A 27,234-nucleotide genomic window follows, 5' to 3' on the forward strand; every position below is an offset into this window, starting at 1 on the left:
TCTCGCGAGATGTCGTTGTTGCGGGTGGGGGGGGGGATAGGGTGGGTGGGGGAGGAGGTGAGTGGGGGGGGGGGTGACGTAAGATACGGCGGTCTGATTGGTCGGCTGTGTCGGCCAATAGGAGTCGTGCCCTTTTGTTCACGGTTCCATGTTGTTGGGGCTATTTTTGAGATGCCACACATTTTAAGTGTGTGAATTAAATATGTAATTTCGTTACATTTGTATTCTGTAATTGGCATTTAAATGACCCACCATGAAAGTAATTGGTATTGTGTGTTAAAGTATATGTTTATTTTGTTTAACAAGTTGAGAAATGACCAGAGAGACCAGGGTTAGTCTCATTTGCGAATGTCCTGGGTCATCAAAATGACAAAAGTGAAAACGTGGGATAAAAATGCAACAATCAAGCAAATAGAACTCGGAGAACAAAAAAAACAACTGCATTATAATACTGCACACACATAAATATGAAAGAAAACTATTTCTTGTCACGAAAGTTGGCTCGGGCTAATCAAAATTCAATTACACAAAACACTGCATTTGTAATGTGTGCCTTCGTCACATTACTCCAGTAAGATTTGTAATTTTAATGACTCAAGAAGTAAAATTAGTATTTTGCCAATCTGAAATGTTTTTGTAATGACATATACAGAAAAAAAAACCTCTCCAAGCCAGGCTATGGAGATAATTTTAAGTTATGGGGGCTGTCCAGCATACTGCAAATAAATAAAGAATGTTTTTTTTTTTATATTTTTTAGATGTAATTAACATCCAACATTTTAATTACGCGTACTAACGTAACAGCAATTAACAAAATATTTACAACTTAACACGACTCATTCAGTCACCATAACCGCAAAGCAGAGATGGAGGGCTAAAGTTTACTGGGTTTCAATAATGTATGTTATTGTAAAATCATACACTACAGTTTTTAGAAATAATACTGGTAGGAACCCACTGGTTCCATCAGCCCACAGGGGATTATTGTGTCCGTCCGTCGTGCAGGGAGGGGCTGGGTGGGGAGGGAGGGGCTGGGTGGGGAGGGTGGGACTGGGTGGGGAGTGGAGGGTAGGAAGGGGCAGGGTGGGGAGGGAAGGGGCTGGGTGGGGAGGATGGGGAGGGGCTGGGTGGGGGGTGGGAGGGGTAGGGCTGGGTGGTGAGGGGAAGATGGGGAGGGGCTGAGTGGGGAGGGTGGGGAAGGGCTGGGTGGGGAGGGGCTGGGAGGGGAGGATGGGGAGGGGCTGGGTGGGGCTGGGTGGGGGGGTGGGAAGGGTGGGGCTGGGTGGGGAGGGGAGGATGGGGAGGGGCTGGGTGGGGAGGGGCTGGTCAGCCCTTATAAAACTCAACGTTTAACCTATTCACGCCGGCTTGTGCCCGCCCTCACAGTCTGGCATATTTGCGGAATACACCACGCCGCCGTTGACCCTGGCCATTGACCGAGCAACCCAACGTTCCTACCAGCTTCCTCTGCAGGAATGTGTTCTGTGGCTCGAGTTTCCTGCTTGGTTGCTGGCTGGGCTCCTCTTCACCCAAACAATAACTCTATAATCCATAAAAGGTTGTTTTTTTTGCGGTAGATTGCGCAAATATAAATGTGTCGTTAAACCCACTACCACCGTTTCACCCATTAGGGGCGAAACGTCGGACTCGACTTGTAAATATTGTTGGTTCACTCTCTAAAGCACACTGGGTGTGCTGAACTAGTAACGAATTGGCATATTCTGTTTACGTGAAAAACCTTACAAATTGACTATAGGATGGTGGCGGGTTTAACGACACATTTATATGTTAGCAATCTTACCCCAAAAAAACCTTCTATTGTGGATAATACAGTATTACTCTTTGGTTATTTCGGTAAAGTCACGTAGAAAATAAAATAATCATAGAATACGACGTTTCGGTTGCAACACAAACAACCATCATCAGGTACAATTTAATCATAAAACACAGACACAGAAACAACATTCATAATTCATTCTTACCTGATGATGGCTGCTTGTGTTGCAACCGAAACGTCGTATTCTATTATTATTTGATTAAATTTTCCACGTGATTTTACCGAAAGAACCAAAGAGTAATTTCTGCAGTCACGAAAGCTTCGAATCTAGTTTAATACAGTATTGTTCGCGAAAGCCTACGTGTTAAATAACTCTGTTGTTAATGACTGCAGGCTTTTGCCACCGGAACTAGCTAGGTAACTGGCTAACACTGGCATAGAGTTGGTGAAATCTTGGCTTCATAAATGTAATCTTCTAAAACACTCGATATACAACGTTTTAAAAAAGCCCTGTTTCCTCCCTTAACATTGTAAATCTTCCTTCAAAAAATACCCTCAAGCAGATTAGTGCTTGATACAACCACATTTGAAAATGTCATTTAAGAACTTTGATCCTTACCCGTGTATTTATAGTTTACATTTTATTGTGGGACTGTGTGTTGTCTTGGTGTGGTCTGGGATTGTTTTTTGTTGTTTTCCTGCCTTTCCCAAACTCTCATTTAGTGTTGAAAAATCAGCAGGAATATGTGTACTTATGCCATTTGTACTTTCTACTGTATTTGTATTTATACATTTCAAGTGACTTGCATACCTTTTCTCTACTTTGCACTCCTATTGTTTTCAGTATTGTTGGTTGTAAATTGCTTACCTGCCCCTACTGGATATATATATGAAAAAGAGCTTCATAGCTCATCAGATTCGCCAGCATAAATGTACTGATTCTGTATTGCTGAAAATCTGGCCTTGAAAAATGCACAACGTGTCATCTCATTAGGTATATGTAATCTCCAGATGAGTAGATACTGATGGACTAACTGATTCTGAGCTTGTGTTCTATTCCCAGATCTCAACACTGTAGGACCTCATACCTCCATCTGTGTAACATCTCCTTCATTTCTTATTTCGGATGTCACAGAAACCCTCATCAATGCCTTCATCCCAACGCGACTGCTGCTATTCTCCTCTATGGCTACCCCGTATCACTCATCTCAAAAGTCCGAAATGTCACTGCAAAACTCTTTACCCACACCCTTAAAACACATTCCTGCGGAGGGAGCTGGTAGGAACGTTGGGTTACTCGGTCAATGGCCAGGGTCAACGGCGGCGTGGTGTATTCCGCAAATATGCCCGACTGTGAGGGCGGGCACAAGCCGGCGTGAGTAGGTTAAACGTTGAGTTTTATAAGGGCACCACGGGGTGACCAGCCCCTCCCCACCCAGCCCCTCCCCACCCAGCCCCACCCCTCCCGCCCCCCCACCCAGCCCCGCCCTCCCCACCCAGCCCCTCCCCACTCTCCCCACCCTCCCCACCCAGCCCCTCCCCACTCTCCCCACCCAGCCCCTCCCCACCCTCCCCACACAGCCCCTCCCCACTCTCCCCACCCAGCCCCTCCCCTACCAGCCCCTCCCCTCCCAGCCCTCCCCACCCAGCCCCTCCCCACCCTCCCCTCCCCACCCAGCCCTTCCCTCTCCACCCAGCCCCTCCCTGCACGACGGACGGACGGACACAATAATCCCCTGTGGGCTGGTGTAACCAGGAGGTTCCTACCAGTATAAGACTGTACATTTTTACCCAAGTCTCTGATTGCTCCACTGGCTCCCAATCCCATCTTGAATAAACCTTGAGATCACACCACCTCCATGCACTTGCCCCACTGAAGGCGGTCATCTAGAAGTGGATTAACAATCGCGTTTCCACCATACATCCTAATTACGGACAGCACATTATATATGCGATGTTTACTGCAATCTGGTCTGTTTTGATTCCTTAAATAGCTTTCATGGTCTGACTTAGTTGTTCCAAACAACTGTTTGCCAGGATATAAATAAATGGCTTTAAAGCATAGCACTTTTGGGTGTTACCTTTTGTTAAAATCAAAAGGTGGTTACCCTAAATTACAAAAAAAAATTGTTTCTGGCTTAGTTAGGCAATGCAATAAACGAATACTGTACAATTATATAACAGGCGTGACCAGTGGTGACACTTTGAAAGCTGAAACAGGTGCAGAATTTGCTTGCTTATAAAATCGTGCTTCGTGGAAAGCACATGTTCAAGGGAAACACAAGTTCAGAAGGTTCATTCAAAATTAGAATATTTATTTATACCGGAGGAATCGAACGAGCTATAAATATGTCCAGTAGGGGTAGGTTGCAAAACGTTACAACAATAGAAAAACACGATAATTGAGGGGTCACGAGACATCTGTACCGCCTTGTACACTGCAGTCATAGCGATGGCCAACATTTACATCAGAATCATTGGCTTGGAGACGACACGCGTGTTCTCCCCGTGGTCGCGTGGATTGTGTCTCCAAATCCTCCCCTACACATTTAGAAACATGCGTCTGCATTATTTTTATTATAATGCTGCTGTAAATTTCCACATAAGCCACTTCGTTGAGCTGCTTATCATTTAGGTAGCTTATAAAACAAGATGATAATAGCTCGGTGGGCTTTACCTGGTAAGATTAAAAAGCTTAGTTTTATTTGTATCTAGTTTTAAAGTGATGTTTTTACCTTCCTTATACAGCGTGTTTAAAAAAGATTGACCCAATTCCAAAGCAGTATATTTCACGATGGCAACATGTTACAATTACACAAAAAGTTACAAACGGTTTAATGAGTTATCAAGTTTTACTAACCATTTTATAAATGCTCTATGTGCCCTCCACCTGCTGTACGGACAACATCGAGACGATAGTTGAATTCGCCCCAAACGCCTCTCTTCTCACGTTTTCCTCTGAGGTGCGTGGTCGTCCTCTGCTCTTCCCCTTACATAAACAGTAGCCTGCTTCCTCAAATTGTCGGTACCAACGACGAATGCTCTTTGACATTGGCGGATCAATGTCAAAACACTGTTGAAACGCACGCTGCAACGCAATTACGGATTCAGTCTTGCTGAACTGCAGAACGCAACACGCCTTATGTTGCGGGGTCACCATCTAGCGAATGACTGAGGCTAGGGGCTGTTTGTGCGCTGGGAGAGGCATCTCGCGGTCATTGAAATCTCTATGCCCCGCCCTCCTCTATGCCCCGCCCTCCTCACTATGCCCCGCCCTTTCAAGTGGTAAGAGTTTCATTCATGGGCGGTTCGTCGTTGCAGAGATATAGCGATTTCAAATCGGTTCCATCTTTTAAAAACACCCTGTACTTTTCACTCCTATCGTGTTTTTATATTGTTCATTGTTGTAACGTTCTGACCTGTCCTCCTGGACATCTGTGAAAACGAGCTTTAGAGCTCATCGGATACTTCCAGAATATATTCCGAGTCGGACATTTGATTAATAAACATCTCTATAATCGTAATACAATAATTGAAATATGTTCATGCATGGTATACACAGCTCAGACCCCGCTTGCTTGCCCATCGCCACGTAAATAATCTCTTGTTGTAACAGCTCTCTCGCTGGCTCAGCAGTTCCACTGCTGGATTATTTTTTTCCGCCTGAGGACGACCGCTTGTGTTGCGATCGAAACGTCGTGATATATTATTGTTTTATTTTTCTACCTACGTGCCTTTACCGAAAGAACCAAAGAGTAGGTATACACTTGCATAAACATATACCTGATCTTGTATTAGTTAAAACGTCACTATTGACAGTACAATGATGAGATGTGTATGCACCGTGACATTTACCCATTTGCCTTTAAAATAATTAAATTATTTTCTCGGTTCAGTGGTTGAACAAAATGTGTAATTTTTACGTTTCGGCTAACGCCACCGATGGCACTTTAGCAAAAATATAATAAATCAGAACGTGAGCAAACTTCAAAGTGCACATAGCACTGGAGCTTAAAAGCACACACGAGTCGTAATTTGTGACCTCGTTATTGCCGAGGGTGCTCAACACGTTAGTTTTTATTGCATGTACAGGGTAGATTATAAAGTGTACAAGTTCACCGTAAACACATTCACCACACTGCAGTGGCAGCATATTCTGTGCCCTTTGAATCGCAAACACGCCGTTTCCAAAAGTTCATTGTAGCCTCGTAAACACAACAAGAAATATTGACACGAGATGAATGTATAGACTTATAATAAAACTATTTTATTATCTTTATTATAATTACAATCGTATCAACATTGACAATTCAACGGTCTATGATTTTTTTTCAAGTGTACAAAGTGTGATGTGAAAATTGGTAAGATTGGCTGATATTGTAATGCTGGACTGGGAAGAACCCGTGGGGGACCCTAATTGTTCTCTGTAATCAGCATCTGCACACCCAAATCTTACTGAGACTGATTAGATGCCAGTTGCACACACACACACATTCTCAAGTGATTTCCACCTAAGGAATTTTATGAAAATTGCTACAAGTGTTCTTGAGAATTGGCCCAGGCACTGGGTAGACATGAGATGTTATGCTTCTTTCAGGATGACTTAGAGCGATCCCCTCAACATAAATGACACTTGCTCAAAGTAGCATGAAGGAGTTGCATAGCTATATATCTCACACTTGCAATACGGAGGTGAGCTTTGTTTAAACGAAGGCAACAAGTGATACTCAAATGTGGGTTTCGTCGGTTGTTCTGTACAGCCCTCCGATACATTTTCTGGTTGTACCGTGTGTTGTTCAGCATGATGTCCAACATTTCGCTGCATGTGCTCGGAGCTTGTTAAGAAACTGAATGTTTTGTTGAGTTGCTGAAGAAGCTCCCTGGACGTAGACGTCAAGACATCATGTCTAACAACACGCAGTACAACCCAAAAACACATCGCAGAGCTATAAGACAATGTGGAAATAACTGTAAGCAACAACCGCCCCTCTTACTAATGTTAAAGGGGATCATTGATGTTCAGAGAAACCTATTGCCATGGGCTCAGTTTTATTTACTTTGACCGGCATGCACAATCGTTTTAACATTTTTGAGATAACATGTAAATACTGTAGCCGATAACCGTTGCAGAAGAGTCTCTGCTAAAAGATAAAGTTGTATATTAAGTTAATATAAATATGGAATGTTTGCATGTTGGTGCAAATAGTTTTAATTTCCGACCTGAGATTTTCATTATATTAATTACATTAATTACATTGCATAACCTGCGATGCATATCGTGCAAGTGTGGATATAGCCAATGCTTTTATATTAGGCGATGCTCATTTATGGATTCAATTGTATATAAAGAACAACACTAAATAATATTGATGACGAATTAATAAAATAGTAAGGAAATAAAGTATCGATTCTGAATGAGAAACTTTAGCCCATAGGAGTGTTTGTTGCTGCATGGGTTAGCATTAGTTATGCAAGTACTACCCACTGTAGAGACTGCAGTAATTACACTCATTTTATTTCAACATTGACTATGAGACTGTCTTAACGGGGGAGGGTGAAAATAGCAATATTCTATAATAAATAAAGTAGTAAATAAATAACTGCACTCTAAACACCGTTCCCCAAATTACAGTCCTTATGACCCACCATGATATAGATTTCCATGTTCTCTGCTCAACATACAAACTATATATTTACAATGCTACACACATCGGTGTTAAACACGTCTCCTCTCAGATTGCCAATTGAAATTAAGATAGAGATCTTGTGTGTGTGTTTCAGGTGATCTCTGAAGCAAGCTTAATCTAAAACAGCAATTACCTATGTCATGCGAGGCGTGTTTAGCAATCATTATGCATATGCTGAAGGTAACAACTTAATTTGTGTTTGAACAGAGATTGCTAAACATGGGAAGGTATACCGTGTTAAGTCATGAGGCCTGGATTTAGAAAACCCTGCACTATAGAAATAAAGGACCGTGAAAATTATCCCTCAACCACTGGAACGGCAATCGTGTTACACATTAAAGTGCAAGTTCTCGACTTCAGCAAGATCTGAATAGGCTGTTACAAAACAAGATCTAAAAAGTGTATTTCTACATTTGATCAACTAAGTCTATCACTCAAGCTTTGAACATAAATACATCAGGGAGAAAAAAACATAACGTGCCACCTTTTTATGTTAAACAAACAAGACCACTTTAATTGTTCCCATTTCAGCTAATAGAAAGGGCTGGATATATAAGGCTCAAGATTGGACTAGGGTTTGTCATAGGGTTTAAGCTAGAACTAGAGTTGCACCTTGTGCGAGGGTTTAAATTGAAGTTCATTGCTAAAGGTAGAGTTATCACCGGTGATTGGATCTCTTCTTGAACTTAATAATTCTTGTAGTGCACTACCTTAACACTGGGGATCTTTTCTTGTACTTAATCATTCTTGTAGTGCACTATCTTGCACTGGGGATCTCTTCTTGAACTTAATCATTATTGTAGTGTACTACCTTGCACTGAAACAACATCATTACCTTGTAAAGACCGGCAAGTGACATTCCAACTAAATTAAATAGACACAAAGACAAATAACAACTAAGTTATATTTCTTCATAAAATAAGTATTTTCTGACCGTGGTGTCAAGGTCTTTCGAGACACATGGGGCATTGAGAGCTAAAACAATGTATTATTTAGTTAAGTAGAGTTCATTGGAAGTTGAGTCGGAGGCGCTCTCTCCCCAAGACAAAGGAGATGTGCAGCTCAGGGCTTCTTGGCCAGACGTGAAAAGGACGACGTCTCTGTAACACGAACACAACACAAGCAGGACATGTTATTATGTATGCATGTTTGCACTCTCTGTGAAAAGTATTCCATCCTCAGTGTTTATCAAAACCCCACGAACCAGTCTTGAACAGCAGGGTTCTGGGAACCAGTTTTCAGTGAACTGAATGCACACCCCCATTCCTCCCCCCACCCAATTTCAAAGACCATTTTTCGTCAATGTCAATTAACCTTCGCATACATCATGTCCAGTGTGGTGGACTGCTATGATTTGTTGGCATTTCACCTACGGTGATCACACCCCATAACTTTTTGGTGTGCGCAGTCCTTTTCCTGAGGACGTCAACTGTTCAGTGTGGCCACCTAGTGGTGAAACATGTGACGACTACGGCATAAACGGTGTAAAGCTGAGCTTGACATTCAAGGTGACGGCTGGTGGACACTCCGTGGTCAAAATAACAGACATGATCAGAATTTTGTGAGGAAAGTTGCAACCCTGCATTTGCTTGCTCATGCCACTGCTGGCAGAAGGGCCTCCACTAGATGGAGCTCGAGAGAACCAATCTATATGGTGTTTTTGGCCTACTCTTTCACACTGGCCAGACATCTCGGAAGGATGTTGGTGTATCCACGCTTTACCCCACAGCTGATCGACTAACTGTGGTTTTTGCCCATTTATACTGCGGGGTGGACATAAGTGGAGGGAATTAAGACGAGTGCCCATTGCTTCAATTGCTGTGCAGGCGACATCCACCGGGGTTTGAAGCACGAACCTCTGCAACAAGCGGTGAACACGCTACGACTAGTTACCTGTGTAGTAGGGCCCCAGGCGCAGCTGGATGGACTCCAGCTTGTTGATGAAGTCGTGCAGGAAGGAGTCGGGGTTCTTGTGCTCGTCAGCGCAAGGAGCACTGTGGGAGGACCACGGTGAGCTAGAATACAGCGGAGGAGGGGGGGGGGGGTGTTCAATCATGAGTGTATGATAACTTTACAGAGAACTCACGCCGTTGCCTTTGTTATGTTGTAAAAAACTTTAACTTTTGCCAGGTACGAATTTCTATTTTGAATGCATGAGGTGGAGCTATGATTCACGTAAGCTGAAGCAAGGCAACTATACATCGAATTTTTGAAACGACAGCAAAATTGTACCAGCATACAAATCTGGGCTGAGATATGCTCAGAAGTGGTGAACACAATTTTTGTTGGGGGGGAAGAACGGTTAGATGCCCTATATAAGGGAAAGCCTCACCGAGTTTTATTTAAGGAGGGTCCTGCACTGGGATATTTGGCCAATTCTATGACATGAATGTTTGGCATGTCAGAGAAAATCGGAGTGTCCAGAGAAACCCATGCATATGAGGAATTAACATGGCACTGCACTGCTTTTTCCTGGCGAAGACCACGAGGCCGGCCCAGGACAGGCTGGTGGGACTATGTCGCTTGGCTGGCCTGGGAATGCCTGGGAATTCCCCAGGAAAGCTAGAGTCTGTCGCCAGGGAAAGGGAGGTCTGGACCGCCACTACTCAACATGCTGCCGCCACGACCATCACCAAGACAAGCGGACTGAGAAACGAACGAACCTCCCAGCCCAACCCTATAACACCTGGGATTTCCTTTCTGTCTCCCATCCAAGTACGAACCAGGCTCATCATCCCGCTTCGCTTCTATGATCTCAAAATATTGGGTGCATAGGTTTTCTCCTTTTTTCTGGCAACAAAACAGGTGTTAAGATGTTAAAACACCAAACTGAAACCTTTTACAAGGAATCATGTCTGCATTAACCACAATGCTTGTGGTCAGAGACAGCTGTCTCTGGTGTGGACCAATCAGTTTCAAAGACAATGCATATATTAGAGTGTTTTTTGTTTGCATTCTGACGACAAGTATTGTGATTAATGCAGACATAATTCCTTGTAAAAGGTTTCAGTTTGGTGTTTTAACATCTTAACACCTGTTTTGTTGCCAAAAAAAAGTGGAAAACCTATTCTCATATGTTGGTACTGGCAAAGAAGGTCCAATGATATTTTGGGTGCATTTAGAGTAATTTGATCGTAGGTATACATTTTATTAGGGGCAGTGCCTAGGATTTTAAAAAAACATTTCAGGGGAACACCAACCAGGTGCCAAAAAGTAAGTAAATTTTAGCAGATGCATGTAAGTATGTATGTTGAACTTGTTTCGCATCGTATGTAGCCAACCGCGCTAATCGGAGGTCATGAAACCTTGCATTTTCTTGGACACATCTCAATCTGTTTCACACTGGATGCTTGAACATTCTGCAATATCAACACTGATCTTCCACACTAAACTACAATATACACAGCAAGGTCCTGAAATATCTACCACACCCTGTTATAAGCTTCACCATCTATGCCTATATTCAAGGGTGAGTGTACGTAGCAAAGTCAGTTTATCTGTCAGGAAAATTCAAGGGTTAAAGATGATTTTCTTTAGGGGATAGGAGGCAGGGCGAAGGTCAGCACTAGGCCATTACCGACTATAATCACCCAGAAATGTCTGTCCGTCCCGCGCGTGACGTCACTCCACGAGGCCCACCCCCCCCCGCGTGACGTCACTCCACATGAGGCCCACCTCCCTCATGAATATTCATGAGTGGGTGGATTTTTAAACTAACACAGAAGGTCTAGCTGAATTAAATAATTTATTATGCAAAGTCGATTCAAATCTGACGTTTCTTTACAGAAAGGGACGCAAAAAAAAAATCTATGCAGCACAGTACTACATCCGTGCATGACGTCACTGCAACAGAGGCCCCCCCCTTCATTAATATTTATGCCCGCGTGGAAATTTACACGAACGCACAAGAAGGTCGCTCACTCCACTTGCCGCACCCCTGCGGGTGACGTCACTCCACATGCCGCACCCCTCCACAATAACCATGAGGGGGTGACGTCACTCCACATGGGGCAACCCCCCGCCCTCATTAATAATCACGAGCTGAACAACTTTTCTATTGACTATTTCAGACTTACTGCAATATACACCCGTCCTTGGGCGGGCAAAAAAGCTAGCAGTATAAGAGCTCACCAGTTCCAAAAGTGTTCACGTTCTACTTCATCCAGACTATGACCACGGTAGTGTCGGCCTGCAGCAAAACACAGACACGGGTTACGACTGGTTCAACATTTTCACAATGGCAGGTGCGTCAACCATTACAATTCACACCATTGTGGGAATACATAAATAACAATGACCTCACTTGGGCACAAATTAACCTGGAAACCCAATTTAAAAAATACAATTATAATTTACAGGCATATCAAGCTGAACACATCTCAAAATGCTGTACAAGAAGAAGGCAATGCATTAGGACTGCAATTGGGAAAAGGAAATCAGAGGGAGGATGCTCATTTGTACTTCTTTAGAAAACTGTAAACACAATCAACATCTTTATTTATCCTGGAGAAATCAGATGAGCTGTGAAACTCTTTTTCACAGATGTGCAGTTGGGGCAGATCATAAAGCTACAACAAACAATACAGAGACAAACGATAGGACTGTTAAGTATAGGGAAAGGTAAGTAAATCGCTACACTATTGTTATTTTGCCAGGTAAAGCCCAGTGAGCATCAGTTCTCTTTCAGAAGTGACCTGGCCACAAATGAGTAAATTATCATGTGGAAATGTATAGCAGCCAGATAATGGTAATTGGCGTTATAGGCAGGTGCGATATTGAAAATAAAAAAAATTAAAAGAGCTTCTTTAGCTCAATAGGCCTTACACGCTTCACGTAAAAGAACAGGTTAACCTCTCCCTGCAGACCCAGAAGATCGGCCACCCTTGCATTCTACTTGAGCATTGCAATTATATGACCACTTACACCTGCTGACATTGGTATGGATCTTGTACCATCATGGTTGGGGGAAAATGTGCGCGTTTGAAGGCCTGCCATAAGCATGCCGGTGCTCGCAATGTTACCCGGTGTACTGAACGCCGTCACGGGCATGTCAACCTTCCAGCCATGTGCTGTACAGCCTCTTTGCCGCTGCTGCTGCTGTTGCTGCTGCTTCTGCAGAAGCATCCTCAATCTGCAACAGGGGAAATGACTCAAGTACATCAATGAACGGAGGGCAAAAAAAATATTGTGGTGGTAATTTAAAGAGCATAGCGCCTGTCTTTAAATTAACTTGCCCAAGGTGAAGTCCACTGCACAATTTTTATCCATCTCATCTGATCCCACTCTCTTCTCCCCGCATCACACAACACCACGCTCTAAATTTGGGTTCTTGAGCCACAACTACAGAAGAACAGTTTAATTGGTTTCCCCTTACATTCCGCAAACATCTCTTTTTTAGCTGACACCATCACTTTCTGCAATTTAACGAAATACGTAATATCCCAGGATTACAACAGGTTTAAGAAACTATTCTCTCTTCTATGTACCGCTGTTTTCCTCTGGTCGCTTGATCTGTCCATATGTCCATTCTTGTTAAACATTCTCCGATATCCGCCTTCTTTTCCAACGTCTTGGTTTTCTGCCCAAGGAATCCTCTTTCTAATCACCTCTTCCAGAAAGCTGCTCCCTCTCACTACCACCGACCCAATCCAGATTGTTTTATTCCTGTCGCTAATTTATTGAACGAGTTCACATTCTCCTGCCAGCTGACGCAGGACCTCTTCGTCAGCTTAAAGAGCGACGAAGCTGAAATAACTCCCTCGGTCTGTCTGTCGTATACAAACCTTGTTGCTGCAGCTATCCTCTCACCGTTTTGTTCAATGTCTTATTTATTACATCAATCCAAATCGTCGTTCCTCCCTTTGCTTCTCATTCTTTACACAGATAACCAACAGACCCTCCCCTGCTGTGAGTACAAGACAAAGATCCTACGTTTTGCCTTTAACATACTGTTCGGGCAAGTGCTTTTAGCGAGTAGCACCTATAAAGGCCGGCACGGCACACGAGAGGGTAGGTGGCCAGCACCACGCCAACCACCTTTGTCTCCCTAATGGTGATGTTTACACCGCACGAGATACTCATTTGAGGCTAAATCGACCTAGGGGAGGCCCAGGACCGGTTCGGATAATCGTCACCGGTGTTGGCTGTGAGCGGGAATCAAACTCGGCTCGCCCAGTTCGTAGAACAGCCACGCTAACCGCTACACCGCCACTCCCCACAATACAATACCACAGCCGCGGGTGCAATACACACGCTTCACCTGCAGGTGGCGGCGACAGCCCGGGCCACGACGCGAAAGCGCCGTTGCGTGGCTGCGTTGGCTGCGTTGGCGGCCGTTTCCCGCGCGATGAGCAGCAGCTCCACGCGAGGGCGAGCCAGCAGAGCGAGCGCCGGCTGCTCCGGGCCGGCGAAGGAGCCGAGCACGAGCAGCAGGTAGCGCTTCTGGTGAAGCAGGGCGCGGCGCTGGCTCTCGGCTCTCGTGAACCGCCGGTGCAGCGACTGGAACTGTGGTTGGTGCAGTTGACAAGAGGTGAGGGAGGGGGGGGGATTTACAATATGCCGTTAAGAGTGGGTGGGGGATTTACAATATGCTGTTAAGAGTCACTAATTTAAAATTATGAATTTGAATGGTTTGGATATAAAAATCTATAATAAGGTCAAGGTGCAGTCCTGCAGATGCTTGCTCATGCCAGCCCCCTGGCAGAAGGGCCTCCGCTACAGGGAGCCCCTACATAAGGTATTTTGGCCTAACTAATCAGATGTCGTAGAAGTGGTGGGAATCGGCACACTTTAATCCACCTAGAGTAAGTCCACCGTGGAGATGGAGCAACAAGATCAGCTCGTGTGTAGGTGCGAGACCACAGTGGCATCGTGTGGCCATGAGGAATGGTGATGACTTGGGGAGACCGTCAACTAGCAGTGGACAGATCATGGCTGACGATGCTGTTGACGAGCCGAATGTTGGCATTGTAATAAAACGCGCAAAATATTCAATAAACCCTCTCGTCGTGTAAGAGATAATTTGTACTCGCCTTTCCGATGGGCACGCAGAGCATCGCTCGCTCTGTGGCTGGGCTGCCGCGGCTGGCCCTGCGTGGCGGCGGCACCAGCTGGCGGTCACTCCTCCAGGTGGGCGCCGGCTCGGGACCGCCCGTCAACCGCGGGGGCGGCGTCTGCGCTCGCTGCTGCAGCAAGCGGGTCAGGTCCAGCACGACGGCGTTCAGCGCCTCCTTCTCCTCGGAGAGCACCGTCATGCGGCCGTACAGCTCGCTCAGCTGCCGCGCCACACGGCCCAACGGGTCCCCGCTCGCCAGCCGCGAATCCTGATCGCCGCGCCGGGGACGAACAACGACGACACGATGACCACGGTTTCAAATTACGACGTCGTCTCAATGCAATCGTTTGTCAAGATAATCTGCCCGAGTGCGACTTACGCTAACAGGTCTAACTGCAATCATATCTCAAGACGCTTTACAAAAAAACTGAATTACAATGTATGACAGCGCTCTGTTATGGGGCTCCTCAATTGGTAATTCGGAGAGAGGCCTACTAAGTTGGGTGTGGTGGTACCCACACATCTACAGCAGTGCTTCAGGGGCAAGGGTTGGTCAATTGCAACAATTGTTTTTATCTTAAACCCCTGCAAGAACACGGCAACACCGCAAATGGGTTCGGAAGGCTATCTGTGCAGATCTTGTGAGTGTTATGCCTTCGTATGTGCGAGTCTTCTCTGCGTACTCCTGTGCTCTCCCCAAAAAAAAACATTATCTAAAAATGAACTGCAAAAACAGTACCGCCTGAAAATGTATTGCGACTCAATAATGCTTTCCCGGATAGATAAATAAGAATGTCATATTATATTACTAAGAACAAATAACATTTATAAAGCACTTTTCTGCAAGGCACTCAAGGCGCTGGTTAAGCATGGTCTAAGGCTTGCGCATGCGTACCTCCTGGGTTCCCTCCAGCCCGTAGGCCCCAGTGAAGTTTCAATGCCTGCTTGCTCCATAGCTATGCCACTGGTCATCAGCAAATCTGAGTCGTTATCAGTACATGCGAAATATTCATTAACACTCCATAAACGACTTCCGAGGTTTCTCCCACAAATCGGGATGAGACGGCAAAAGTCACTCGGTGTGGAGGGGGAACGAAGGGGGGGCGGCCGTTACCCATGTCAGATCGGCCTCCGAGTGGGCGATCTCAGCGTCGAGCTCCTTCAAACGTCGCAAGAGCTGCGCCAGCTCCTCATCCCGAGTCAAGTCAACCACAGAGATAACCCTGGGGCACGGCAAGAGCACAGAGGGCAGAGTTACATGGTGTTGTGTGAATGTGGCCGATGACAAATCGCCAAGAATGCACCTCATCCGGCACCTCCGATTAGCACGGTTAGCTACGTACGGCGCGAAAGAAATTCAACATACATCTCATCATATTTCGGAACCGAAGCTGGGTTTAACCTGGATCGTGATTTGATGGGCGACAAAAACATGCACAAATAGGTTTCTGTAGGCGGATGTCGAGCGCTGGCGCGCAGCAGAAGGGAGTGCAGCAAAATCCATTGTTGTGATAAAGCATTTTTGCATCCTCATCTGCAATCCCCACCTTCCAACCCATACCGAACAGCATGGTGAGGTGTGGTCATATAACCCCCACGACCTTAACTGCATGAGGGGCCCTCATCGAGTCTTGATTGGCAAAGAGGGCTGTACACGTGTGAATGAAAAGCATTGATATAGATACCAAAGGCTCTTGTTACTTATTTATAATTGCCAAAATTGATCTCCTTTAACATTTGCTTGTTGCCAAAGTAGGATCGAAAGAAACCTCCTTTGCCAGAATATGGGCCATTGAACCACAGAAAGTAATTGGAAGTTGTGCAAATGACAATTGAAACCAGTGTGTAATCTTCAAACCTAAGGCAGCATCAATGGAACATTTAACCTTGGAAGCTAAATAAGCCAAAGCCTCGTTTGTAATTGGAGAAAATTATTAACAATACACGCAAATTAGAGCCGCATATTTTGACGCAGCCGACCATTAGAAACCATGGATTGGATTCAAATGGGTAACCCCAATGCTCTGAGTTTAAATGGTGACCACTACGCATGTTAACTGGTTTGCGAGAGAAGCAGCAAAACAGCTCAACATACCTGATGCTGATCTGGGCCAGCAGATCTCTTGTGGTCGTTGACACCAGCTGCAGTCGTCTGCATGCACACTGCAGCAGACCGTGGCGTCTCGAGAGATCGGTGCTGTCGGAGGAGAGGCCAGCTGTGCGACTGCTGCTGCCACCGTCACATGCGACCAAGCCAGAGCCCTCGCTAGGCCCGGCTATGTCCCTGTTCCCATTGGTCATCTCCGTGTCAGCCGTCCCATCCTCTGTCCGGGAGCCACTCAGGAGGGAAAGTTTCTCTGCAGCCTAAGAGAGAGACAGAGGGAGAGAATTTGTTCGGTACTTAATTATTCCTGACGGCCCTTTGTGAATCCACTGCTGTGTCGGTCATGGGAGCTGTTTGATCATACTTCACCACACTGGTCAGCGCATGGTGGTGAATGGGGGGCCTACGATCTGTTCGGATAATACTCATCACTAATCTTCGGTAATTTTAGCAGTGGCCAGGGAATTAACTCAGGTCGTCGGGTTCTTAGTGCAGGACGCTAACCATGGCACCACCGTAGCTAGTTTATATAGTATTCCAATACTATCCTCTTTGGTTCTTTCGGTAAAGTCACGTAGGTATAAAATTAAATAAATCACGACGTTTCGGGCGCAACACAAGCGTCCGCCATCAGGTGTGTTGCGCCCGAAACGTCCTGATTTATTTTATTTTATTTTATACCTACGTGACTTTACCGAAAGAACCAAAGAGTATGGATTCCTGCAGTCACGAAAGCTTCAAATCAAGATTATTCCAATATTGTTCGTACTAAGTATGGAATTATTGAGGACACCCTCTGCCCCTAGTTATTTAATAAACTGATATGATTTAGCATCATGATTTTGTTGCCCCATATTTCCAATCTCATTTGTTAAATATTGATGTTATATATCTATACATAATATTGGTCTCGAAAGCCTATGTGTTAAACACTCATTATTCTATTAGGCTCAATGTAATATTAATACAACTCTCTCTATATAATGTGCATCCATTTAAAGTAAATTATTTTTACACTTGCAATACATCACATTGTAAGCATTATTCATTTTAATCGATTGATTTACGTTTTGTTATCCCTAAAATGTATTTATGTACCGTTTTTATTCAGATAAATCTGTAACCAAACTATGATACAATTTTTCGTGATTACATTTATATTCTTTAACATTCAGGTTTCATTCAGATATTATAATTATTATTTGTAAGCAGACATCTTACCAGAAAAAAAACAAATATCCATGCCATTGACAAGCAATACCTTACACATTACCTTTCGCACATCTCTCCCAGTTCATCAAAGTGGATTTTGGACACGCAAGACAAATATTACCTGTATGGCCTTAACAGGCTGTTGGGGCAAGAGCTGTTAAGCGAGTACCTATGAAGGCCGGCACGGTAAACGAGAGGGTGGGTGGCCAACACCACGCCCGACCGCCTTTGACTCCCGAGTGGCGATGTTTACACACCACATGAGGTACTTATTTGAGGCTGAGTCGACCTAGGGGAGGTCCAGGACCGGTTCAGACAATTATAATCGATTACAATCGTCACTGGTGTTGGCAATGAGCGGGAATCAAACTCAAGTCACTGGGTTCATAGCGCAGCGCGCTAACCGCAAAACTACCACTGCCTTTGGACACACACACATACAGACACACAAACGCAATGTCATATAGATAACCCTGAACATATCCCATAGGTATGTCTCACCTTGACACAAGTGCTTGCTTGCATCTCTGTCTCAACTCCAGAAGCAGAACCTTCAATCACAGGCAGGCTCGGCCCATATGGCTCTTCCCGCCGAGTCTCCACGTGCTCCGATTGATCTCCACAGTCCGTGCCACATGGCGTGGCTCCTTCCACCAGCTCGCAGGGGGACCCCGTCCTCTGCTCGACGTCCAAATCTCCTCGGGCCGTAGAGCGGTCGCCCCGCGAGGGGACACTCCCAGCCACGTCCGCGTCACCGCCGATAGCCGGGCGCGACCGTTCCTGCTGCAGAACCTGCAGCCGCTGCCGAAGGTGCTGACAGGCCTCTCTCTCCATCCTCAAACCCTCCACGAGGCCGTCCCTCTCCGCTTCAAGCTGCGTGCACGTTCCGCATGGCAGTGCCATTGGTGGCGTGGCTCGTGCCGCCCTGCTCGAAGGCTTCGTCTGGGAGGCGGGCTCCTTCTTAACGTTCGCGGACCTGCCTGCGGGCTTTTGTTTGTTCATTGTCTCTTTTCTGGAAAGCTTCCTCGTCTCCCCAGGGATAGTTCCCTGGGAGGGGGAGCTGCCACGACAAGGTCCAGATTTCTGCCAGCCTCTTGCCAGATCCTTTTGCGGGGGTACAGATTCCAAGTGCAGATGCTGGCCTTGGATGGGATGTTCAGAATCTGCAACACTTAGGGCAGCCTTTGTGCACACAGTATCACCTGTGGTGTCTGTGTCAGGCTCGGGCATCGGTCCCTCAAGAGCAGCCAAAAGCAACTGCTGCGATGGCAGATTTTTGGACATTGTCGCAGCGGCTTTGTCCTTAGCGACCTTGGATAATTGCGTTTGTTGCCTTCCGTCGGAGTCCGCATGTGAAGGTTCAGCTGCATCCTGTTGTAGCGCATGCAACAGAAACACACGAATATTAATATAGTTCATACCAATGCATACAAGAGTAAAGGAGCTTATATGAACAGAAAAAATAATGATGGGGAAGACCGTAAATGATATGTAGAGAGGATTTATGAAGACCCGGAGAGAAGGGAAATCACGGTGGCCGATGCAAATGACTGTGGCAGTACTGAATGTTCTGTAACGTTCACCACATTGTGACTGAAGCTTTCGGATAAGGGAATATAAACGTAGCTCATAGACAGAGCTTCCAGACTCACCAGTTTACGTTTAACAATGCACCAATCAATAAACGTAAAATATATCCCTTCTCAATATTTATAATAATAAGATTACATGCGTGTACAAATAACACAAAGATACATGGGAATGGGAGATCCCACACGTACCTCCTCGCTGTGCGATCCGCTCTCTCCCGCCAGCTCCACTGCTCCTTGCGGTGTGGACATGAAAACTCTCAAGGCCTCCAGCTCCTCTTCCTTCATCGCCAGGGCCAGCCTGTTTCACACAAACAAATGGACAATTCAAAAGGTAGCGTGACGTGTCAGTTATGATAAACAAAGAACTGGGATGGCACCAGTTGATTGGTTCGCCAGTATCGTGCTGCATCACAGACAGGCATGCAGTGAACATCCAAGTTCTAGGAAAATCACATTAGGCTTAAGCCCCCTGCTTGAACAAGGCTTAATTCCCACTCACAATACCATCTAAGAACCCTGCTGATAACCAGAGCCACCTGTCAAACAATCGGCTCCTCTGTTAGCTCTCTGCACCATCTGTTCAACCCAACGAAATATTTCACAGACTGATGTTCCTTCCCTGCCTAAAGGCCTTCCACCACGCCTGTTTTTGCCACTCTTTTTCGTAATGTTTCCCCAATTTAATCCCAATTGTGCTATCGGTATCATGTCATGAGACAGTACCCATTCGAATCTAACACAGCAGCAGATATTTTCATGTTCGGGAGCGATGCTCAAGATTATTTCAAACGACGTGTGGTCCAAGCAGTAGGAGGCAGCACTTTTCCCACTCGCTCTGCATGAGAGTGTTGTGCTTCAACATGAATTGGAGCGCTGCTGTGGCGAAATGTTAACTACCTGACTTGGTATGCCGAAGGTCGTGGGTTCAATTCCGACCATGACGCTTGTATATTTGGAGTTTGCATGTTCTGCCTGTGGTCGCGCAGATTTTTCTCCGGGTCCTCTGTTTTTGTTCCCTCCACATTTAGAATCAACATGCTTTTAGAGTATTTGCCAACTAAAAATGTACACATAAGCCACTTCTTTGAGCTATCATTTGTGGCCAGGTCACTTCTGAAACAGAGCCATATAGCTCCGTGGGCCTTACCTGGAAAACTAAAAAAATTAGGTGACTTTCAACCCAACATTTAGCCAAATTAAAGTGCAGAACCAAATTTAACGTGTTTTTTTGTGCCGTCATTGGTGACCGGCATAAGACACTTGAGAACCCAGCTGCCTGGATTTTAATTCAGGTTCTCAGCGGTGTCAGTTCTGCATTGGAGCCTCTGAGCCATCCAACCACCGCCTTCCAGTACCACTTGTTCACCCCGACCCGTTTTGAAATATCTGCAAGTTGCGTGGTGGGTCCCGTTTACCGCCGAATTTCGGAATGTTCAAGCGGTTCAGCGTCAATTTGATTGAGGCATAGCACTGTTGTTTTTCAAGATATGGTACTCACTGCAGAGAACTGTCTTATGAAGAGCTGGCGCCATGCATTTCAGATCAACCCCAGCCCTTGGCTCGTGCTGAGCTCAAGCCTCTCCCCACTACCCAAACTCATTCATTGTACGCTCTTGAGGCCATGCTCTTACCGGAGTGCGTGCACCTCCTCCAGGGAAGCCCTCTGGGCATCCACTGCAACCTGCAGTGCTGCTTGGCTGCTGGGCATGTCCCATCGCTTCGCATCGTCTTTGTCTGCCTGGGCGCCGCACTGCCATTCGAACACGGGGGACACAGAGGCACACGTGGCGGTTGCTAACGGAATTGCAGTGTTCTCGCTCTTGAGCGAGTTTAACAACTCGCGGACACTGACAATGTTAACTTTTAATGAGATATACAAGGATGGACTGATTTATAATAATTGCGCTTATGACACAGGCATGGAATCATGCGTGTGAGAATCAATTATGAACGACTTGGATGTTGTAACGGGTTTGCATGACCAGTGCGGCCACGAGGAGGCACTAAAAATTCACCCATTTTGTTGAAAACATTTTCTTGAATTGATCTGCGACCCCCTGAATCGTGCTCAGTTACCAAACTGTGAGGGGGGAGGGGCAGAAGGAATCATTACATACGAAATATTACGAGGATATGGCAAGCTATTTTGAGGTTTACACCGTCAGGTTGAAATACCTTTATAGGTCACCAGCTTGCCCCTCCATTATTTGCGACATCCATCACGGTGCAGCCGAATGCTACCACCACAGGGCACAGTGAAAATCATAGAAAGTGTCGACTTAAGTTTTGGAAGCTGATCGATCGTTTGCATGAAATGGGAAAATTAGGGTAAAATATGTAAAAAAAACTCATTAAAAATTAACCCTGCACATTTATCAAAAAAAAAGCATGGGCAGTATTTGTAGTGCTTACATTACACAAAACATGCTTTTTCAACTTAAGGCTTCTGCGGATTTCGATGACTATGCAAATAAGTCACAGCCAGAAGCAATATGCAGACATACCAACATTAACACAATTCTTACCTTTGAGGTCACCTCTGCCCTAAAAAAACAATGTCACTGACGTCACCCGCCACGCATGACCCTGCTAGTTCACGAGCTTCGCTTATGGTGCTGGGTTCGGGTACCTGGGTGACCATGTGACGGAAACTTGCCAAACAAAACCACCGCCTATCAGAATGTGCTTTCCTGGCATTATTTACATAAGCAGCAGGTTTTGGATATGGGAGGTGCTGGTCGGTTTAAAGGTCTATAGCAAGGTTGGGTAACAGTTTTCTTGCAGAGGGCCAAATTATGACTTTCAAATACCTTTGGTGGCCCACACAATAAACACGCACCTCGGCCTTTGCAGTGACAGAACTGACCGAGGGCGCTAAAATTGGAGATGGTATTGGCAGGTCAAAATATTTCCCTCCAATACCCCACTGGTGTAGCTACGATGCTTTCAGTCACAGACCGATGTCATCAGTGGACTGTTTTGAACTGCTAGGCTTCATGTGGTTATGGGCCGTATAAATAAAAGTTACGGAACGCGTTTGGCTCACGACTCAAGAGGATTCCCTGCCACTAGTCGATAACCAAATGGACTACACCTGGATATGAGCAATCATTCAAGGAACACGGGCAAGAAGATTTTATCTAGAAACTTACCTGTTGGCTGCTTTAGGCCAACTTCACACATGAAATCTGAAAGTGGCCTTTTCAAAGTGGGGTGTCCTGAAAAAACAATTACTTTGGAGTTGGGAAACTGAATTTGGAGAGGTTAATGGAAAGAGGACCTTTTACAGGGTAGTGTCTTGATGCAGTCCTATATGATAAATGTGCATTTCTATACTCACTGGCAATAATGAAATTCCATGTCAGATACAATTATTAAATTTCATTTGTAAACATGAGAGACGCAACGGGTCCGTACCCCACACCGCCTTGAATTGATTTTTTTAAAATCTATATATTTGTTTGTTTTTATACTGTGAATAGCCTCTAGTGGCTGGAAGGATGTGGAAAAGAGAAACGTTTAGCCTTACACGTACGATTCGACGCACGTATTGTGAGCCCAAAAATCTATATTTGTCGCTGAATGAACTCACTGTTACACCCATAATAAGGATGCGAATAAAAGCCACGTGTTCACGTACCGTGCCTCATGGGTCATTGCACGCAGAGAACAGATTTATCGATGCAATCGAGTTTTAACGTTGACATTTAGCAAGAAATAGTGTAGGCTACAGACAGGGCAGACATGTCTTGCATGCTCATGCACCTGGGAGGTTTAGTGGCGCTGAAAACAAGACCTGCAATTTTGGTTTTATTTGTTTTGTTCCGGCCCCAGCTTCCATTCCAGGTCTTGGCGGCAACTGCATGTGGTAGACCTGGAGATTGTGCTGAAAACTCGATTTTGCTTTCCAAAAACGCAGCTTCAATCTGTCGTTTATCGTTAAGTTACTGGCTCGTGCTTATTTATTCAATCGTGTTAAATGCACAGCATATGTGAAGATTAACACAAATACATACTCTTGTGTGTAATGAATACTAAATTAGTTTAGGCTGCTATGGTAAATTGTGTTACATGACAACCAACTGCTATCCTCCCACTTAGTGTCCACAAATTATTTGGGAATTAAAGAGTTTATCATTTCAGAGGTCATCCGTAAACTATTAGTTTTCATGACGTACATTACACCATTTATAACATAACGTGTTGACGAATTAAGACTGCCAAGAAGTTTAATATCAAACTTCATCATTCTGGACACGTAATTTACACGGATATACAACGCGATTTTATAAAGAAAGTAAGAAGAAAGTTTAGGCGACAGTGCAAGTGGTTAAATCGCTTCATAAGGAAATTTAAGAATGCAATGCACACACGCAAAGACTTGAGACAGCGAATCAATGCGCACTAGGGGTTGACAGGCGTTAATTCGGACCAAGTTGGCAAAAAGGATGCGCTTGAAAGGCCGCATAAGAAGCCAAGCCAATGATGACAAAGATGTGCGACCGTTTGCGTTTCAACATGTATTGTCACAGTCAAAGAAAATGCGTTAATATGTTTGCAGTGCACGTGGACACTTTACGATCAGTTAGTCGGGCACAGCACAGACAAAATGTTTATGGCAAGTACTCTTTGGTTCTTTCGGTAAAGTCACGTAGGTATAAAATAAAATAGATCACGACGTTTCGGGCGCAACACAAGCGTCCGTCATCAGGTGAGAAAGCTTGGTCTGCTGTTGATGCAGACTATTTGTGGTCGATGCATCCAATTGGGTTTTGACATAGGGCCATGTTATGTCAATCGATCGCACCTCGGATTAGCACGGTTGGCTATGTACGGTGTTAATTAAGTTCAACATACATACATACAGATGTCTGTATGACAAACATCTCCCACCCCCATATTAATACACGTTACACTCTTCAATGCTGCAATATTGGAATTCATCGATGTCGTTCACGTTGCGAGACACCGACCACAAATAGGATGCTCATCATGGTCAGCGTATTTAGCAGGAATGGCTGGGAACAAACCTGAAGCTCTGGCAGTCATTTGGAAACACGGCCAGATCATCGGCTGCTCTTGCATGAATAATGTTTGGCTTTGGAGTTTAAAATTTGCAACAGTTTTTTAAGAGTTTTGTGTCGAAGAAAAGGCCATATCCAAATGAAGGCATGGAATAACAATATGAAAGACACACAAGCACACTGTCATTCTTATGGGTTAGGACACAGATTTGGCGAAGCAAGAAGCCATTGGGCAGGAGGGTTATTCATAATAAAGTTTATTGTGACGTGTATATGATGTGTATATATTAAACATATGTCCTCCAAGTCCTTACCTCCCAAGACAACATTATTAATCATAAATTCCCCTGTTAATTGCACTTGCGAGTTAGATTTTTTTGCCACATTCCCAATAGCTATTTCATATATATACAAATATTTACACTTTAATTTCCATTTGCTTAAAATTGAAAGACATGCACAAGCATTAGTTAAAAATAAGCTGTCATTAATATATATGCACATAAAATATAGCCACAGCAGTTAGTGTAACAGAAACGTCCATTGCACCAGAAATGCAAGCGTCTGCCAGGCATTTAAACACCACCCCCCTCCCCATGACTCCCTCACCAAGCCCGGTTGTTAAAAACACTCACAGGCAGGGCTTAATTTCTCACCGAACATTTCCCACGTCACTCGTGGACTGGAGTGGGTAGCAATCAACTGGCAGCAATGGCCAGAGCGAGACGTATACTGGACATGGCATGCCGGGTGCAGCAGAGATTAAGCCCCGCTCACAGGTATATCGTGACCGTTTTACAGAGGACATGCGAGGCCGCCACGCTGCTCGACTGGCCGCCGCCGCCGCCTCCGCCACCCTCCGGGCCGGCCCCCTCTACCCTTGGGGCCGCTCCTCCACCCCCCGGCAGGATAATCCGCACCAACCCCTCGCCTGGAGCCCACAGCCTATCCAGCCTCCGGGTGAGCTCGCTCATCCTGCTCCTCTGCCTGGCCACGTGCTGCCACAACGGGGGACCCGCACACGCGTCCCGCAGTACCTGGACGGCGGTGCGGCCTCCGTGCTCCCGACGCTGCTCGCCTTTGCCGTCTTCGCCGAATGCCGCTGCGGTGGCGGCGGCATTCAGGCACGAGGCCTCGGCGGTGGCGGCGGCGTCAGTCTGTGACAACATCGCAGAGTGGGCGGCATCTGCTCCTGGACACTCCGACTCTGGGTTTGATGCACCGGTGGCAGCTGTCGTGGTGGTGTCGAAATTCTGAGCGCGTTCCCGGTCAGCGGCCGCGCTTGTTTGTTGGGGAAAAGCGGGCGATGTTTTGCCGCTGCCCAGGCTGTCCGCTTGCTCGTGGCTCTCGTCCATGAAGCCGCTGTACACCGACTGCAGCTCCTGGATGCGGAACTCCATCGTGTCGATCTCGTCGTCCTTCTGCGAGAGCTGCCACTTGAGACTCGTGTAGTCTTCCCTGAGCGAATGGAACTGGTGCCTCAGCACCTCCAGCTCAACGATGTGAGCGCGCAGAGAGCGGATTTCTGTGTTCTGCCATTCAAGTTGTGCGCAAAGGGATTGGTAGCTTCGTATGGCCTCGCCAGGCTGACCCTCGGCTGCCTCTTGAACGGGTGGAATCAGCATCGTCTGCATCTCAACGTTCTTCACAGCAAGCCGATCTTTCAGTCCATCGCAGTCCCTCGCCACGTAATCCAGCTGCTGTTTGAGCGTCTCTAGCTCCGCGACGCACAGCTCAAATTTCTCAGCCTCCACCTCCTTCTGGCTCAGCTGCGACCGCAGGGTCTCGGCACCACGTGACATGGAGTTAAGTCGCTCCTTCAGGTGGTCCACCTCAGAAATGCACGACTGAAGACACTGGAGCTCTGGATCCTTACCGGCGGCGAGAGTCATGTGCGCGACGTTAGACGGGTCTTGCGCGCCGTGTTCGGATTCCTCCCTGCAGCCTCCTTCAAGTCCCCGTCTCCCGAGCCTGAGCTCGCAGACCAACGACTGCAGTGACACGATCGCAGACTCTTTTTGCACGAGCTGGCGTTTCAGGCCGTGGAAGATTGTTTCCATCTCCTTCACTTGACGTCCTAAGGGTTGTAATTCCTGGATTTTTTCCTGCAAGGACACTATCTCGTCTTGCTTTTGCAACACCTGCTTCTGAAGGGCGAAGGAATCACCGTTGAGGAGAGCGCCATTTCCACCTGCAGTTTCTTCGCCCCTGACCGAGGCATTTAGGTCTTCGAGAGACACCTGGAAGTGCGTGAACGTGGATTTTTTCATTTTTTGCTTCACCTCGGCCGAGTGTTGCTGGTCGCCCCAAGCTTGAACCTGCTGTTGCAGCAGCTTCACCTCGGTGTGCTTTATGTCGAGCAAAACCTGCAACGAGTGGAGCTCGGCTTCCAGGGACCTAAACAACTTGGTGTCAGGGTTCTCCTGTTCACCGCACTTCTGAATTGTACGGCTTTCCAACATCGACAACAACCTGAGGAGCTCTGTAATCTGCCCCTTCCAACTCTGGGCTGCATTGCTGCACCCCTCTGCTGCTACCGGTTTCTGAGGTCCGAGCGCACAATAGTCCAGATTTGCCGCTCTGTTAGTCCCAGCTTCCCCGGAGGTTGCACTGGAATTGATTTCTTGCAAGGCTCTTCGCAGGACTTCACCCAGGCTGCGGCTCCACGCACCGTCCGATGTGTGGTCTCCCCCATCGTTCAAAATCTTCCGAAGTTCGGAGAGAATTCCGGATGGAGGCAGTTCTGTGCCATCACCGCGACGGTCCACATCTTCCTGGACGACC

The 27,234-nt window shown here is 46.0% G+C and overlaps 1 protein-coding gene across 3 annotated transcripts in view; it reads right to left on the minus strand.

Moving 5' to 3' along the window:
- Positions 1-6,023: 6,023 nt before the first annotated feature.
- Positions 6,024-27,234, minus strand: part of LOC144724595 (uncharacterized) — a 47,507-nt gene continuing 26,296 nt past the window's right edge. For 2 of the 3 annotated variants that reach the window (XM_078603855.1, XM_078603856.1), the window contains 12 exons: positions 25,488-27,233; positions 21,058-21,176; positions 19,616-19,724; positions 18,336-19,205; positions 16,614-16,882; positions 15,633-15,741; positions 14,496-14,786; positions 13,724-13,968; positions 12,486-12,595; positions 11,596-11,653; positions 9,358-9,479; positions 6,024-8,564 (listed from right to left, as the gene is read on the minus strand). In XM_078603855.1, coding sequence (XP_078459981.1) covers positions 8,527-8,564; positions 9,358-9,479; positions 11,596-11,653; positions 12,486-12,595; positions 13,724-13,968; positions 14,496-14,786; positions 15,633-15,741; positions 16,614-16,882; positions 18,336-19,205; positions 19,616-19,724; positions 21,058-21,176; positions 25,488-27,233 — 4,086 coding nt within the window. In that variant the 3' untranslated portion in view covers positions 6,024-8,526. The remainder of the gene's footprint in view (positions 8,565-9,357; positions 9,480-11,595; positions 11,654-12,485; positions 12,596-13,723; positions 13,969-14,495; positions 14,787-15,632; positions 15,742-16,613; positions 16,883-18,335; positions 19,206-19,615; positions 19,725-21,057; positions 21,177-25,487; position 27,234) is intronic. The other variant, XM_078603858.1, reaches the window with a different exon arrangement.

Source organism: Lampetra planeri, chromosome 21, assembly GCF_965212315.1.
Source record: "Lampetra planeri chromosome 21, kcLamPlan1.2.h2, whole genome shotgun sequence".
In the NCBI taxonomy this organism is placed as follows: Eukaryota; Metazoa; Chordata; class Hyperoartia; order Petromyzontiformes; family Petromyzontidae; genus Lampetra; species Lampetra planeri.